Genomic DNA, 16,002 nt, shown 5'->3' on the forward strand with positions numbered 1-16,002 from the left:
AGTGCTTTGAGTAATCTTTTTTTTTTTTTTAAAGATTTTATTTATTTATTCAACAGAGATAGAGACAGCCAGCGAGAAAGGGAACACAAGCAGAGGGAGTGGGAGAGGAAGAAGCAGGCTCATAGCAGAAGAGCCTGATGTGGGGCTCGATCCCATAACTCCGGGATCACGCCCTGGGCTGAAGGCAGACGCTTAACCGCTGTGCCACCCAGGCGCCCCTGAGTAATCTTTATGTTTAAAATGTTTTTCTTTGAAAGACCTTAAAATGGTAAAATCTATTTTTAAAGTAAATTTTTAATAGATTATTAAAAACTACAGGTAAGTCAGTGTTTGAAATTAGACTTCTATTGGGATTTCATTCAATATTTACCAAGCAAACAAGTAAATTACTTGTATTCACGTGGAGTAGTTTGACTGTATAGTGAAGAATTTAAGTTTTTAAAATGTATATATCTCCTAATGGTATAACTTTAGTGAGCTTTGTAAATCTTTAACATGCAGAAACATATTTAGAAGTTAAGAACTCTGTATAGTTTACCATTAAGGAGACTCTGTTTGGTTAAGGAACTAACAGTTCGATTTGACTGGTTTCATATATCAACAGATTATTTTTAATGGTTAAAGCCTGATTGAATTTCCTACCTCTTTTTTTTTTTTTTAAGATTTTAAAAATTTATTTGTAAGAGAGAGTGTGAGCGAGCACAAGCAGGCGGAGCTGCAGAGGGAGAGGAGCAGGCTTCCCACCGAGCAGGGAGCCTGCCACAGGGCTCTATCCTGGGACCCTGAGATCATGACCTGAGCCGAAGGCAGACGCTTAACAACTGAGCCACCCAGGCACCCCAAATTTCCTAGCATTTAAATTCATTGGGTGGCTCAGTTGGTTAAGTGTCTGCCTTCTGCTCAGGTATGATCCCAGGGCACTGGGATCAATTTTCACATCGGGCTCCAGCTCAGCGGAGAGCCTCCTTCTCCCTCTGTCTACTGTTGCCCCGCTTGTGCTTTCTCTCTCTCTCTGACAAATAAATAAAATCTTTTTAAATAAATAAATTAATTTCATTATATTGCTAAAGAAAAGAAGGGCCACTTAAATAGGTAGAGATTATGAGAAATGAATCTTGTGAAAGCAGAGCATTGAGAGGGGGAAGAAAATCCGTCTATCTCATCTAGTTTTTTATTTTAATAGGATGTTGTTTCTAACGTCCTTCCCCTTTTAGAAATAAATTTCTTAGGGTTTCTCTACAGGTTCACTCAAGAGCTCAAAACATATCCATTAGAAACAGTGTAAAAGACTAGTTTTATAAATGTATCTCAGATATTTTTTATAAATCCGAATTCTTTTTGATCAAGTCATCATGTGTGGGGTTTCTTTTACTGTGCAGAGTGACCAAGCTCATTTCCTTTCTCTCAAGTCTGCATTTTGAATCATCTAACCCAGATAGGGAAAATTCATTTCTCCAAAAGTCTCTATTTTTCCTGACCTTGTCTTTTACTTGTTTTTTAATGCTTTTCTTAACACTTTCCCAATATAGTATCTTCTGTGAATTCACTTAGCATGTTTCACAGCCTTTCCAAATAGGTATGGTATTTTACATCTCCATTTATTAAATGATTCTTAACTCATCAGACACTTCTATAGCCCTCCCTTTCTGTTCACACATGTAAATCATCAACTCTCACTTTAATTAAGTAAGCTTTTTAAACAATTGGACCGAAACAAAATCAGACATTAGGGTCAATATATCAGGATGTGCTCTTTGAATATTATTACATCCATTTTATTTTCCAGTAAAATGAAAAAAAAAAAGTGTTGACCTGAATTGATTTGGAGGGAAGAGACAGTCTATTTCTTATTGTTAAAAAATTACTCTAGCTTCAGCATATTTTATTTGTGCCTTCAGTAATTTTGTGAACTTTCCTGGGCATCTGGTTTTGCTTAGTTTTTTTATATTTATTTTTCTTGTTAGATTGTAATTTCTCTGAGGGCAAGAATTTTTTTTTAACTCCCTAGGGCTTAGCATAAAGCCCTGTTAGTTTGGTTCAATAAAAGTATGTTAAAATTAATTTGAACCCTTTTATACTCTCTTCAGACTCAGAAATGCTATCCTGATACTTGATAGGCAATGGTTAAAGGAAATCTGTATCAAAATCCTAATTTTAACTTAATTCCTCTTCTGTAGGGAAGTCTATCACACAAAGAGAATGCAACATGTTATCTGTGTAAAATGGACCTCTGACAGCAAATATATTATGTGTGGATCTGATGAAATGAATATTCGTCTATGGAAAGCTAATGCTTCTGAAAAATTGGGTGTGGTAAGAGACCCCATTTTCTTTCATTGTCGTAAAACTAGTTTCTAATTTAGTGGGTATCATTATATTATAAAGAATTTATTTGAAGTACTTTAAGGATTTTGCTCAAACTGGCATAGTTGTGATAAAAAGAAATAAGTTAGCAACAAAATAAACAAGGCTGTATTGAGATTTACTTTTTTCATGTCACAGGAACCTTCAGAGGCCTGTGTTAATTAAAATGTTTGATAATATTTGAGACTTCTTGATTCTTCGTGTTTTTCTTGAGATAAGGAGAGGTATAGAGACTAGAAGGTTAGAACTGAGAATGCCTGTTTCTTCTGTTAAAGGAATAGTATAGTAATCAGGCACATCAAAAGCTGCAAGTGCCTCTGAGGTCTTCTAATTTCAAAAACAGTGAAACACTAACTTAAAAAAAAATACAGAAAGCTTCAGACTATAAAGAAGATTCAGTGAAGCTATAACACATATTATCATTGGCTGGCTCCCTCTGGGTTGGGGGTTATGGTTGGTTTTTGTTTTTGATGTTTTTCTGATATGAAACGAGACATTTCATATCAAACATGAGTGTTTATATCAGACACAAATACTGAGTTTAAAAAGGAAAGGTTAAGTGTGAATTATTGTCTACTTAGCCCCAGTAGGAAAATCAAGATATGATAAACAGTAATTAAAGGCCATTTTATTTTAGGCTTAATGATTGGTAAGTATTACACTATGCCTAGGTTTCAGTTCATCACTTAAGTTCCTCTAAATCATATCATCCTTAATATTTGTTAAACAAAACCTTGTCATTACAGAATTGAATGCTTTTTGTTTTCTGTTTCAGTAGTTATTTTTATGAAAAAATGTCGACGGATTAATTATAGGTGCTTTTTCTATGTTTTTTATGCCCAGAGATGGTCTAGTTCAGTGGTCCACATATCCCTACACAGCACTGATATTTTAACTTGGTGGCATATATCTACATTGGAGGCATATAGCCTAAAAGGAAATTCAGTGTTTGCAGAGATAATGACTCACATAACCTTGTAAAGGGTAGAATTACATTGGCAATTTTGGTTGCATGTCCTACAAGTTTTTGGGAGAAAGGGTGCTTCTTCCTAGCTTTGTTATATGAATAAAAAGAACAAACCATTCATTGAAATGTCAAAATGCATTTTTCCAGCTTACATCACGAGAAAAAGCAGCCAAAGATTATAACCAGAAGTTGAAGGAGAAATTTCAACATCATCCTCATATAAAACGCATTGCTCGTCACCGACATCTACCAAAATCTATCTACAGCCAGATCCAGGAACAGCGCATCATGAAGGAAGCTCGCCGACGAAAGTATGATTTGGGGCATTTGATTCTCTCTCAGTATCCTTTTCTAACTTCCCCTCTCAGCTCACCGGAAATAAACAAAAACCAGCCTTCTGAGGGAATAGTTTATGTGCCATTATACAGTAGAGATGTTTTTGAATACTGCCATGAAGGGGAAGCAGTGATTATATGAGAACTTCCATTACCTATTTTTTGAGATAATATTTAAAGGGCAACCAGTAAAAATGAATTCTATCAAAATAAGAAAACATTTCTGCTCATACTAAACAAAACTGTTGCAAATAATGTTTTTAAAAATGATTTCTAAAGAAGCTGGAATTAAGAGGTATTATATATTTTCCAAGTTAAAGAATGTGAAGAACTCATAGCATCTATTTCTTGAAGCATGTTAGAAAAATTTTTATTCATCATAGAATTTTGGATCTAAAGCAGAGCTCTCACCACCATTTTCCTGGTAGAGTGTTCTTCTCTTTGGAATAGGACACTGTTAACGTGATAAGAGAAGAAGCAGTTATAAATAAGTTAACAAAAGTTGATTTCTAGCTACTTTTTACCCAGTCTCCTTGTGAAAACTTTTTTCTTCTCAATAAGGAGTTTTTTAGCAAAAGAAAAGACTGTGGTTTTTATAAGAAAGCTTTCTTTGGGCAAGGTGATTTCTCATAAACTTGCTTATGTTTTGTATATTTTGTTTATTTCTAGGGAGGTGAATCGTCTCAAACATAGCAAGCCTGGATCTGTGTCAGTTGTGTCAGAGAAGAAGAAGCACATAGTGGCAGTTGTGAAATAATACTTGGTATTCCTACCAATCCTGATGTATAATTATGTGTTACGTTTTGATGTGCAGACTCCGCAAATAAAGTACTGACTCTAGAATAATAACAAACAGTTCAGTTACATGTTTAGAGCACTACCCTGAAAAACTATCCTGAAAGGTGGCCTGGTTGATAAGACTATCCAATATTTTATCCTTGATCTGCTTTCTTATTTCATTGAAGAATACAGTATTTACAAACATGTTTATTACTGTTAGAAATTGCAGATACGCTTTCGCTTTGATCTATTGTTGTAGATACACGCTTTAATTTACGTTTTAGACCAAACATCTCTTTTGTTACCTTTAATATTACTTTGGGTAATTATTGCAATGATTCTTCCTATGATTACATATAACATGTGGAAGCATTATGTCAGAACTTTTTTCAATTCAGTTAATTTTCTGCGCTTTATTTGTATTTGGGTCTTTGAGACTTTAAAGATGATCAGCTTGCGTTTATATAACTTTTATAAATAATTATAATTTATGGTGAAGTTAAGATAATAAAACATCCTTTTCTCAGCATTGTAACTTTGATCCATTTCTGCTAATTTCTCTTCAATCTCACTAAATCATAGTCCTGTGTGACATATGTTGGGGTTTTTTTTTAATTATAGTTTAGTAAACTTTATTATGAGTATATATAACCCAAATTTTAGGAAATTTTAAATAAGAGATTTTTAGGGGCACCTGTGTGGCTCATTTGGTTAAGCATCTGACTCTTAATTGTAGCTCAGGTCTTGATCTCAGAGTCATGGTTCAAGCCCTGCATTGAGCTCCATGCTGGGTGTGGAGCCTACTTAAACAAACAAACAAAAAACTGAAAGAAGAGATTTTAAAAACACACAAATATATATGTTAAGAATGTATATATTTGTAGTAAAAATATAAAGAAATGTACAGGAATGATAAAGATAAAAATCGAGAGTGGGAGGAAGAGAGGGTGGAGTACACAGGAGACTTCATCTCTTACTAATGTTCGTTTCTTAAGCTGTGTGATCATTGTATTATTTATGCTTTCTTGGATATCTTGGATATTTCACCATATTTTTCATAAGGCTGAGAAGAGATCAACCATCTACCTTTTAATTCCTATGATCTATTGCAGGCCTTACTTACTTGATTTGCAAGATGAACCAAGTTGTCTTTTGCATGTAGACTGCTGTTAGTTTGGGTGTGGTTTCAAAGAAATATGCAAAAACTGATCCAAAAACATGAGCTTTGGTGTAATTTGAGTCCTTCAAGAAGCAGATACCTAAATGGGATTATATGTGCAAGAGATTCATTGGCAAGAACCGTCTATAAAGGATTAAGAGGCAGGAGCAGGAGTACGCAGGGAGAGCCTCTGTCTGGACTATAGGCTTGACATCTGTGACAGGTGAGCAGGAAGAAAGGAGGACTGAGTAGGAGGAGGCTCAGGCTGCAGTGTGGTTCTAAGGTTGGGCCAAGCTGATAGGGTGTCCTGGAACCAAGTTGCTTGTCAAAGGAGTACCATATTCAAGAATGGGCCAGCTCTAGTACCCTCACTGTGCTCAGTCAGTGGCAGGGAGCAGCCGTGGGGAAGCATGACCTTACAGTGAATGCCGGAGTGGTAGGTAGGACCCCTCAGCTAGGACTCCATCAGCTGTACTTCCTGCAGCCAGTTCTTGAAGGAATTCTGAGCAGAGCATTTCTATAGCTGCACCCCTTGTGCCACACAGATCCACTTCTTGCAGGTTTGGGGAGCAACTCCTCCATGATTTTCCATGTACCTCTTCTAGAAGAAGGAGTTTGGGTGGTCAGTAACCCCTGTCTCTGAAGAGCCACAACTAGTACTCACCTTTTTAAATTTTCCTCATCCACAGCTATCACCTTTGCCAGTTGGCTTACCTCATAGTATAACCCAAACCTTCATTCCTGAGGGGTCTGAACCTTTGGTAATCTTTTCTGAACCTTTGATAACCTTCTCAGATAGGGGTTGCTACTCATATCCATTAACAGTTGCAGTGGAGCAAGGGAATATCAGCAGACACCAAAGGGATTGTGTTCTGCATGTTCTGCATGTATTTCTCCCATCTCCCCCTAACTGCCTCTGGTCAAAGTCAGTACTCCTGTTAGGAGGCTGACCATTCTAGCCTGCTGGTCCCTGGACATAAGTTCAAAGTACCTTGGTGATAGTCGTAACTTAAAGAGTTAAGTAGGACTTGTGCTGTGTTCTCTAGCAAGAGTGTATACCCCTTTGGCAACTAATTCTTCCAACCCTGCAAAGCCCAGAGTTTTAGGAATGGGAAGCCGTGGGTTGCTAGGAATGGTGGAGCCATTCCTTTTCTCTCTTGGTCCTTGGACACGAAGGTTTGTGATTTGGTGGATTTAATGCATTCAGAAGGACAGTACCCCATCATTTTACCATATTGTATCTGAGCTGGTGCTTACATTATGTCATTAGCAGGCCATTCCAGTAATCTGTGAGACTGTGTATTTCTGCACTGTGTATGTGCAGTGGGGGGACCCCCAGTGGGGTCCTTTGGGCCCAGTTTCTTACCTCCTTTGCTTGAAAGTAGGTTCCCTGGATGAATACTGTGTTGAGTGGGATTCATGCCTATGAATTAGGCATTCTGATAATGCCCAGGTAGTGGTGCTGGCTGAGACTTTGTGACTGATCTGGGAATACTGGCATAGGTATCTCCGTGAAAATTAATTGCTGGCCCTTCTAGGATTAAAGAGAGCAGTATAGTCATGTCGACACCAAATGGTCTTTTGTTCTCCTCAAGAAGTAAATAGTACCACATCAACACAACATTGGTCTCTGTCACTAACAGTTTGGACAGTCAGGCACACAATAGCTAGATCAGCTTTGGTAAGTGGGGGTTCATTTGTTGAGCTCATTCATAGCCTCTATCTCTGCCATAAGCCATTCCATCCATGTGCCCCTTGTGCCTTTTCTAGGTTGGCTAATGTCAATTAGTGGAATTATTCTATTTGGTGCCTTAGGGCCTCTTTCATGGTGGATTTTTTGGTGGACATTAACATGTTATACAAAATACTCTTGACTCCCTCATATCCATCTGTAAAACTCTACTCCAGACCTCCTTGTCAGATCTTCTAGCCCTTTTCTTTCCGTACCCTGACCAGCCATTGACCGCTGCCCAGGAATCTCATCTAAGGCTCCTTCTACCTAAAATGATAACCAGGCACATAGCTCATAGATCTATCCATTGGGAAGATTTTCCCTCACCACTGTCTCTCAAGGCCATCCCTTTATGTTTTTTTAAAGCAGCCATGGTCCATTTGTGTCTTGTGCCCACATATTGAGCTAAGCCAACCCCTCAGTAGACTAAGCTTGGGCATTATCCACCTCCTTCAGCTGGTTTACCCCCAAGGCTCTTGGTGCAAGTGGGAGGAATGACACTGATGCAGCTGTGGTGGGTGATGTGGAAGTCTGTGCTACCTACTCATATACGTGCCCTCTGGTCCTGCTTACGCTTTCTCTCAGATGTACCATTCTTGTCTTCTGATGGACTGCTGCTGAGTTCATATAACTTTATATCTTGGTAGTTCTGACTAATTCATCTCAAAATGGGCAGTTGTGGACACATGGTTATTTGGTGCTCGTCATCAAGCATTCTGTGTCTACCAGAGCTCAGTCACATTCCAGAAGCCACTTCTCAAAAGGTCTAATTTCCACTGCAGGTAGCATGGCCTTGCTCTGGAATCCCAGGGTCTTGTGATTCTCCCACTTGGACTTACCATAAACTCCACACTGCATCTTTTCCACCAGTGATGCTTCCTGTACTGTAAGGTCTACTGGGTTTTGTTGCCCAAGCACACAGGGCTGCTTGTACCTTAGCCTAGACCTGATACAGAACTATTTCCTGATCTGGGCTCCACTCAAGGATTGTAGCCTTCTGTATTACCCAGCAGATGAGCCAAAGCAGTAGGTATTCTTAGGTGTGAAATGTGTTGCCTACAAAACTCAAGTGGGTCTACCAGGCACAATGCTTCCTTCCAATGCAGCGGTTACACTTTGGGAGAGATCTTGTGGTATGCCCCTGATCACTGGACTCCTAGAAAGTCACTAATGTGACAGATTGCTGAACCTTGATAGGATTAATTTCTCACCTTTCTGACCACGTGTATCTTACCAGGGCTTCTTGCATGGCAGCCATCTCTTGTTTGTCCTGTCCAGTCAGCAGGAAGTCATCAATGTCATGTATAAATGCTCTATGGGATGTCCAGTCAGCCTCGATCTCTGGACTGTGAGAGAGTACAGGAGAGTTCGTAGCCTGAGGGCAAATTTAAGTGAATATTGTTCATTCCGTGTGAGCGTGAACTTTCTGATCGTCTTTTCTAGCTGGAGTAGAAAACACATTTGCCAGATCCATAGCTGCCTACTGTGTACCTGCGGCCTACCAGCATGTCTGCTCTAGCTACAGTGCTGTGTCCAGCACAGCAACGGGGATCGGCCATACTACTTTTGACTGCTTGCAGTGGTGTATGTTACAGTCATTCTCCACAATCCATCTGGTTTGTGCAGAGGTCAGACTGGCAGATTCGATGGAGATGTGAGACCGTATCTGCTCCTTTCCTGTCCACCCACCCCCAATACTTTTTAGGTCCTTAATGGTGGCACCAATCTCCCCTATCCTACCCACCCCCAATGCAATATTGATTTTGATTTGCTGTCTTGGTTGGGGGGAAGAGGTGGGATTTAAGAGGCTTCTTACTTGTTTTTCCTGTCACAGCTCTTATTTCATGGGTCAAGGACCCATGTGGTAGTTATTCCAACTATATCATTTCCAATTACACACTTGGGAACTGAGGAAATGACAACCGGGTAAGTCCATGGACTCAGTAGACCTACTATAAATTAGACTTTAGATCTCCATTAGTTGTCATTCTAATAGAGTCATAATGACTCCTCAGGTCTTGGGAGTAAAATGTCAACTCAGACTTTGGGCCCTATAATCCTTGCAATATCTGGGTATTCCTCTTTCCCCAGTGCACAGTTACAATAAGTAAATGGCCATAGGTCCTTTTGAGAAACCATTATATACTTGTGGTTTTGCAAGTCTCCCCCGCCCGCCAAGGACCCAACTACCTCTGCAATCAGCAGTTCCGACTGAGGTCTGCTAACTGAGCAAGAGATTGTGCCTTTTTACTGTGATTACACTCGGCTTCCTTCATTCTTGCCTTTTTCTAGCTTTCGATGTCAGAGTACCATTATTGGATATCCATCTATTTGCCTCAAGGACACCATGCTTTAATGATTTCCCAAACTCCCTGCAGATTAAGACTATTTGCCCCTCCAACCTTGCTGGTCATGACTGCCTCGTGGCTTCTAATGGTTAAGCACCACCACTTGACCTCTCTTACTGGTATGTGTTTGGGGGCAAGGGCATGATCACCATGGATTTTAATGAGCTAGCTCTCTGATTACTTTTCCTATCACCAGTGCTGGGCTGTAGAGAACTAGCCCTGAACTTTTTGGTGATGTTAGTGCTCCTCTCACCAGCACACTCCTATTGACCTTGGTGAATGGTGTGTCTCCTAGGCTTTCCCTTGCACATAATCTGATGGTCGCTGCCTTACTTAATGTATCCATCCATCATGCCAACTTCCCTCAGCTCTATTTCTTCCTCTACAGGCTGCCAGGGCAACAAGCTATTTCCACTTTGCTCAACATTGGCCATCACTTTCTCCAGGCTTCTAGGAGCCATCCGAACAGTGAGTGCCCCCTTTCCCTAGGGTCCTTCCCAGGGTGCCAAATCCTATGACAAAAGAAATAATTCTTCCTTTTTCAGGGTTATGCCCCTCCCCCCTTGAAATTCAATCCCAGCAGTACTTCCTTGGCTCCTGCCAGGATACACCAATTCTTGCAGCTCTTTTGGTGTGTAATCTGTTTCTTTTCTTGTCAGGGTCAACATATCCCTAACCAGGAAATGCTGGAATTTTACTCTAATTACTGGCTCAGCAGTCCAGAGTGTAGACAAGGGAGTGCTCCCTGCCTGTTGCCTTGCTGAGAAGAAGCCCGTGTGGTATCTTTCCATACAGGAGAAATGCTAGCTCTCATTAGAAGGGATGGACCACCTCTCCAAGCTCTAGGGAATCAGGAAGGTTTGCAGTGCCCACATCATCAGAATATCCTTGGAGTTCTCCCACATCATATTTCAGAGTTCTAGGTTTTCCCTACCAGAGACCTGTCCTTAGCAAAACAGACTACACTGGCCGAGCATTTAAATGTCTGCAGAGGTGTGCAACTCTGATGATCAGATCCTATGTCTGCTCCTCAACTCTGTCTGCACCTTCACTGCAGGAGGGAAGGGCTGCTTTGTAAACTAGCAGAGTCTGGTCTCTGATTCTCACAGTTAGCCTTTAATTAATGGCCCTCAGTTTCTCATTATTCCTCTGCCAGGCACCAGTACACCTTAATAATCAGCAACTCTGCTGTCCTTGGAGACATTGTGCCCTCGTCTCTTTCACATGCTTGAATCATCACACCTGCAAGGGTAGTTCCTCCCATCAGGACATTTTCCTAGGTCATCACACTGGAATCTTCAGCAGTGGAGCCACTCAGACTGCAGCCATTTTTATCAGCCAGGCAGTGAGTGAGCCTGTCTCCAAACTCCATCTTACCTCTTATTTTCTTGCTCTACTCCTAGTACCAGGTTCTAGTCAGGTTCCCTGAGAAACAGATGCCAAGACAGCATTAGACAAGCAAGAGATTTAATAGAGGAAGCGTCTGTGAAGGTGAAAGGGCAGGGAGACAAAAAAATTAAAAAATAAAAAGGCGGGGAGCAGAAGTACACAGGGAGAGCCTTCTGTCTGGACCGTAGGCTTGATACCTATGACAGGGAGCCTCAGGAGACAGTGCAGTTCTAAGAAAGCTTTAACCAAGCCAGTGGGGAGTCCTCCAGCCAAAGTTGCCTATTAGAGAATTCCTTAATCCCTCAGGGATGGGCCAGAACTAGGACCCCTATGTGCCCAGTCTTGGGCTGGGAACAGCTGAGGAAAGTGTAGCCTTGGCAGGAGCCTGGTGGTGGGTTTGGGGCTGCAGCTGGGGTTCTTAGTAGACTGTGCTCCCCACTGCCAGTTCTCTTGAAGGAGACCTGAGGGGCACATTTCCATGGCTGCCACAGCTACCCTTTTTCATACCCATTGTCGTTATGAACTAGGATCTGTTTATATTTCTACATATAGATCATTCAATAAGTATGCTAATTTTTTCCTTACCTGGACGTTAATATAAGTGAAAGTGTAATGCATTTGCAAAGTGCTATTTAAATATTGGTCCTAAGTGGTATTAACTGTCATGGCATTGGAAGCGACCAATGGCAGAGAAAGAAGCCAAGCTCAACATTTAGCTCTTGGCACATAGTGGGTGCTCATTAAATGTTTGTTGACATAAATAAAACCCAAACTTGCATTCCTGGTGGAATATTTACTGATGATTGTAGTTTTTTCATGACTTAACACTTTTCTCCTCATTCCTTTGTCCTCCATAAGCCTGAGAATGCAGTGTCTCTATTTAAGGAGAGTGCCTTTTTAAAATATATTTTGTTCTGAAATATTAAAAAGTATATTGTTCAGGTACATAAATAAAAACATGTAACTCAATTTTTGATAGTGCTAACATCAAAAAATGTATTTGATAAAATAAAAAGTTGGTTAAATTCAAGCAATTGAACTCTGAAGCATAACTGCTTAAATTTACCTTTATGAAAATATGCAAGCTATTTTTGTCATTCATGCAGCACCTCAGTTTGATTCAACTAATTCAAATAATTGATTCAAATCATGAAAATATATCCATACCCAAAAATAAAGTCAAATATTTAAAGTTAGGCCAAACGGATATTACAAAATACCTTTCTGATTTTATTGTTTCATTGAGGAATAATCACTATAACTGAAACAGGACCCAACCGTGATTCTTAAGGGATGAGGATGAGAGTGTATATATCAAATCATGCTGTTAAGAAACAATGCCCCAGGGGCACCAGTTAGTTAAGCATCCCACTCTTGGTTTTGATTCAGGTCATGATTTCGGAGTCCTGGAATCGAGCCGCATGTTGGGCTCTGCACTCTGCGCTGAGTCCGTTTGAGATTCTCCCTCTCCTTTTGCTCCTCCCCCTGCTTGTGCACTCTCTTTCTAAAATAAATAAATAAATGAAATGTGAAAAAAAGTTTTCCCCTTTGCTTGATTTCTTTTCATGTTTTTTTCTTCAAATTTATAAAACACGAAGGAGGATCACAAATTTTTCTACTTATCGAAGGGGATGGACAAGGGTTTTCAATGATGGAAAGACACTATTTCAGGGTTCTTGCCTACCCAGAAACCATCTGACCACTTTTGAAAGTTTAGAGATTTGCCTTCATCCTTTTTCATTTTCACTTAAAGGGAGTAGGGAGGGGAGTGATGGAAGTTGAATGGTCACAGAGCTTATTATCACTTATGGCCACCGAGTTCTCAACTCAAAGATGATGAGATGAATGCATAGGACAAACCTTTTTTTGAGATGTAATTGATATTTAGCATTAGTTTCAGGTGTATAACGTACGATTCAGTATTTGTGCTCACTGTGAAATGATCACCATACATACATATAATTATAGTTCTTTTTCTTGTAACGAGAATTTTTAAGATCCATTATTTTAGCAACTTTAAAATACACAGTACAGTATTAATAACTAGAGTAACCATGCTGTACATTACATCCCCAAGGACGACTTACTTTATAACTGAAGTTTGTGCCTTTTGACCACCTTCACACATTTCCCTCACCTGCGGCTCCGCCAAACTGCCTCTGGCAGCCAGCAATCTATTGTCTGTATCTGTGAGTTCGTTTTTGTTTTATTTTTTTAATTGTTTTATTTTTTCAGAGATAATGGTAAATTTATTGTATTTTTTTATTTTAATTTTTTTTTATCATATAGTGGAAGATCACATGATATTTATCTTTCTCTGTCTGATATATTTCACTTAGCATAATTCCCCTGTAGCGTAAGCCCTTGGGCTTTTCTTTTTGTAATGCAAGTGTCTGACTTAAGGTTTGATGCTGAGCCATCTCCCTCAAAGAGGCATCTACTTCAAAGATGGCTATGTTGAATAGACACTTGCCAGCCTTAGAGCTAAATAGTCAGGCCACTACCCCCTCTCCCCTACCAGTCTCCTTTATTTTAGAGATCTTGGTTGGTTTTGATAAGTGACCGCTTGGGCCTCTTGGTTGGTTTTTTTTCCCCCCTCTTTCCACACTTTAAATTCCCTCTATTCTGCTTTAAATAATTCACCAATAAAAAGTGAGCCTAAACCCTAGGCCCTCATCCTCAACCCTAATAAAATCAGAACCCTAGGCCCATGCATGCCCTCTTTCTTTTTCTCTCTACCTGCAACCTGCCTGTGTAGCCACAGATGTGCCATGTAATTTCTAGGTACTATAAGTAATTAACCTTTCTTTCAAAGTTTCCTGATGGTTATTGCTGAAGGCATCTTGAAGTTATAAGAACCACAAGGGCTGGTTCAGGCACAGCATTGGTTATTGATAGGCTGAGACTAGCACACAACATGCCCTCAAGTTCCATCCATTTTGTTGCAGATGGCAAGATTTCATTCTTTTTTATGGCTGAATAATATTACACTGTGTAAGTGTATGTGTTTTTTTTTTTATCCTTTCATCTGTTGATGGATAATAAAGTTGCTTCCCTGTCTTGCTCCGGTGAACGTGAGAATGCAGATACCTCTTTGAGATCCTGATTTCAGTGCTTTTAAATATATATCCAGAAGTGGGATTGCTGGATCATATGGTAGTTCTATTTTAATTTCTTGTGGAACCTCCATATGGTTTTCCATAATGGCCGTACCAATTTACATACCCACCAAACGTATACAATGGTTTCCCTTTTCTCCTTGCCAACACTTTTCCTTTCCTTTCCTTTCCTTTCCTTTCCTTTCCTTTCCTTTCCTTTCCTTTCCTTTCCTTTCCTTTCCTTCCTCTCTTCTCCCTCTTTCTTTTCTTTTCTTTTCTTTTCTTTTCTTTTCTTTTCTTTTCTTTTCTTTTCTTTTCTTTTTCTTCTTTTCTTTTCTTTCTAATAACCATCCTAAAAGATGTGAAGTGATATCTCTTTGTGGCTTTGATTTCCATTTCCCTAATGATTAGTGATTTGAGCGCCTTTTCATGTACCTGTTGGCCATCTTTTTCTTCTTCAGAAAAATATGTATTCTGATTCTCTGCCCATTTTCTAAAAAGATTTATTTATTTGAGAGAGAAAGAGAGAGAGAGTGGGGCAGAAGGGGCAGAGGGAGAGAGAGAATCCTGAAACAGACACCTTGCTGAGCGCAGAGCCTGACATCGTTTGATCCCAGCACCCTGAGATCACAACCTGAGCCGAAATCAAGAGCTGACTGCTTAACCGACTGAGCCACCCAGACACCCCTGCCCATTTTTTAATTGAATTGTTTTTTGCTGATGAGTTGTATGAGTTCTTTTATTTTTTGGATATTAACCCTTTACGAATATATGATTTGTAAATATTTTGTCTCATTCAGTAGCTTGCCTTTTTGTTTGGTTGATGGTTTCCTTTGCAGGGCAGTAGCTTGATGTAGTTCCACTTAATTATTTTCGCTTTTGGTGTCAGATACAAAAAGTCATCGCCAAGACCAATGTCAATGAGCTTACTGCCTGTTTTCTTCTTGGAGTTTTATGGTTTCAGCTCTTACATTCAAGTCTTTATTATATTTTGAGGTAATTATTGTGTATGATTTAAGATAGTGGTTTATTTTCATTCTTTTACATGTTGCTGTCCAGGTTTCCCAGCACCATTTATTGAAGTGCCATTTCTTTCTGCCTTGTATATTCTTTTTTTTTTTTTTTTAAGATTTTATTTATTTATTCAACAGAGATAGAGACAGCCAGCGAGAAAGGGAACACAAGCAGGGGGAGCGGGAGAGGAAGAAGCAGGCTCATAGCAGAGGAGCCTGATGTGGGGCTCGATCCCAGAACTCCGGGATCACGCCCTGAGCCGAAGGCAGACGCTTAACCGCTGTGCCACCCAGGCGCCCCTGCCTTGTATATTCTTGGCTCCTTTGTCATCAGTACTTGACTATGTATGCATGGTTTTATTTCTGAGTTCTCTGTTCTGTTCCATTGATCTGTGCAGTTTTTTTATGCCAGTACTACACTATAATTTAATTACTATAGCTCTGTAACATAGTTGTAAATCAGGAAATATGATGCTTCTAGCTTCATCCTTCTTTCTCAGGATTACTTCGGCGATTTAGGGTTTTTTGTGGTCCCATACAAATTTGAGAATTATTTGTTTTAGTTCTGTGAAAAATGCCATTGGAAGTTTAATGGAGATTGCATTGAATCTATAGATTGTTCTTAGAAATATGGATGTTTTAACAATATTGGTTCTTTCAATCCATGAGCATGGTGTAGCTTTCCATTCTTTTGTGTCATCTTCAGTTTCTTTCATCAAGGTCTTATGGTTTTCAGAGTACAGGTCTTTCACCTCCATGGTTAAGTTTATTCCTAGGTATTTATTCTTTTTGAGATTAAATGAGATTGCTTTCGTGA

The 16,002-nt window shown here is 39.6% G+C and overlaps 1 protein-coding gene across 2 annotated transcripts in view; it reads left to right on the forward strand.

The window, feature by feature from the left end:
* DCAF13 (DDB1 and CUL4 associated factor 13) overlaps nt 1-4,994 on the forward strand; it is a 28,940-nt gene extending 23,946 nt beyond the window's left edge. For both annotated transcript variants that reach the window (XM_034668412.1, XM_011217233.3), the window contains 3 exons: nt 2,178-2,313; nt 3,479-3,642; nt 4,336-4,994. In XM_034668412.1, the coding sequence (XP_034524303.1) occupies nt 2,178-2,313; nt 3,479-3,642; nt 4,336-4,423 (388 nt within the window). In that variant the 3' untranslated portion in view covers nt 4,424-4,994. The remainder of the gene's footprint in view (nt 1-2,177; nt 2,314-3,478; nt 3,643-4,335) is intronic.
* The last annotated feature ends 11,008 nt before the right edge of the window (nt 4,995-16,002 follow it).

The sequence above is a fragment of the Ailuropoda melanoleuca genome, chromosome 9 (assembly GCF_002007445.2).
Source record: "Ailuropoda melanoleuca isolate Jingjing chromosome 9, ASM200744v2, whole genome shotgun sequence".
NCBI classification, from domain to species: Eukaryota; Metazoa; Chordata; class Mammalia; order Carnivora; family Ursidae; genus Ailuropoda; species Ailuropoda melanoleuca.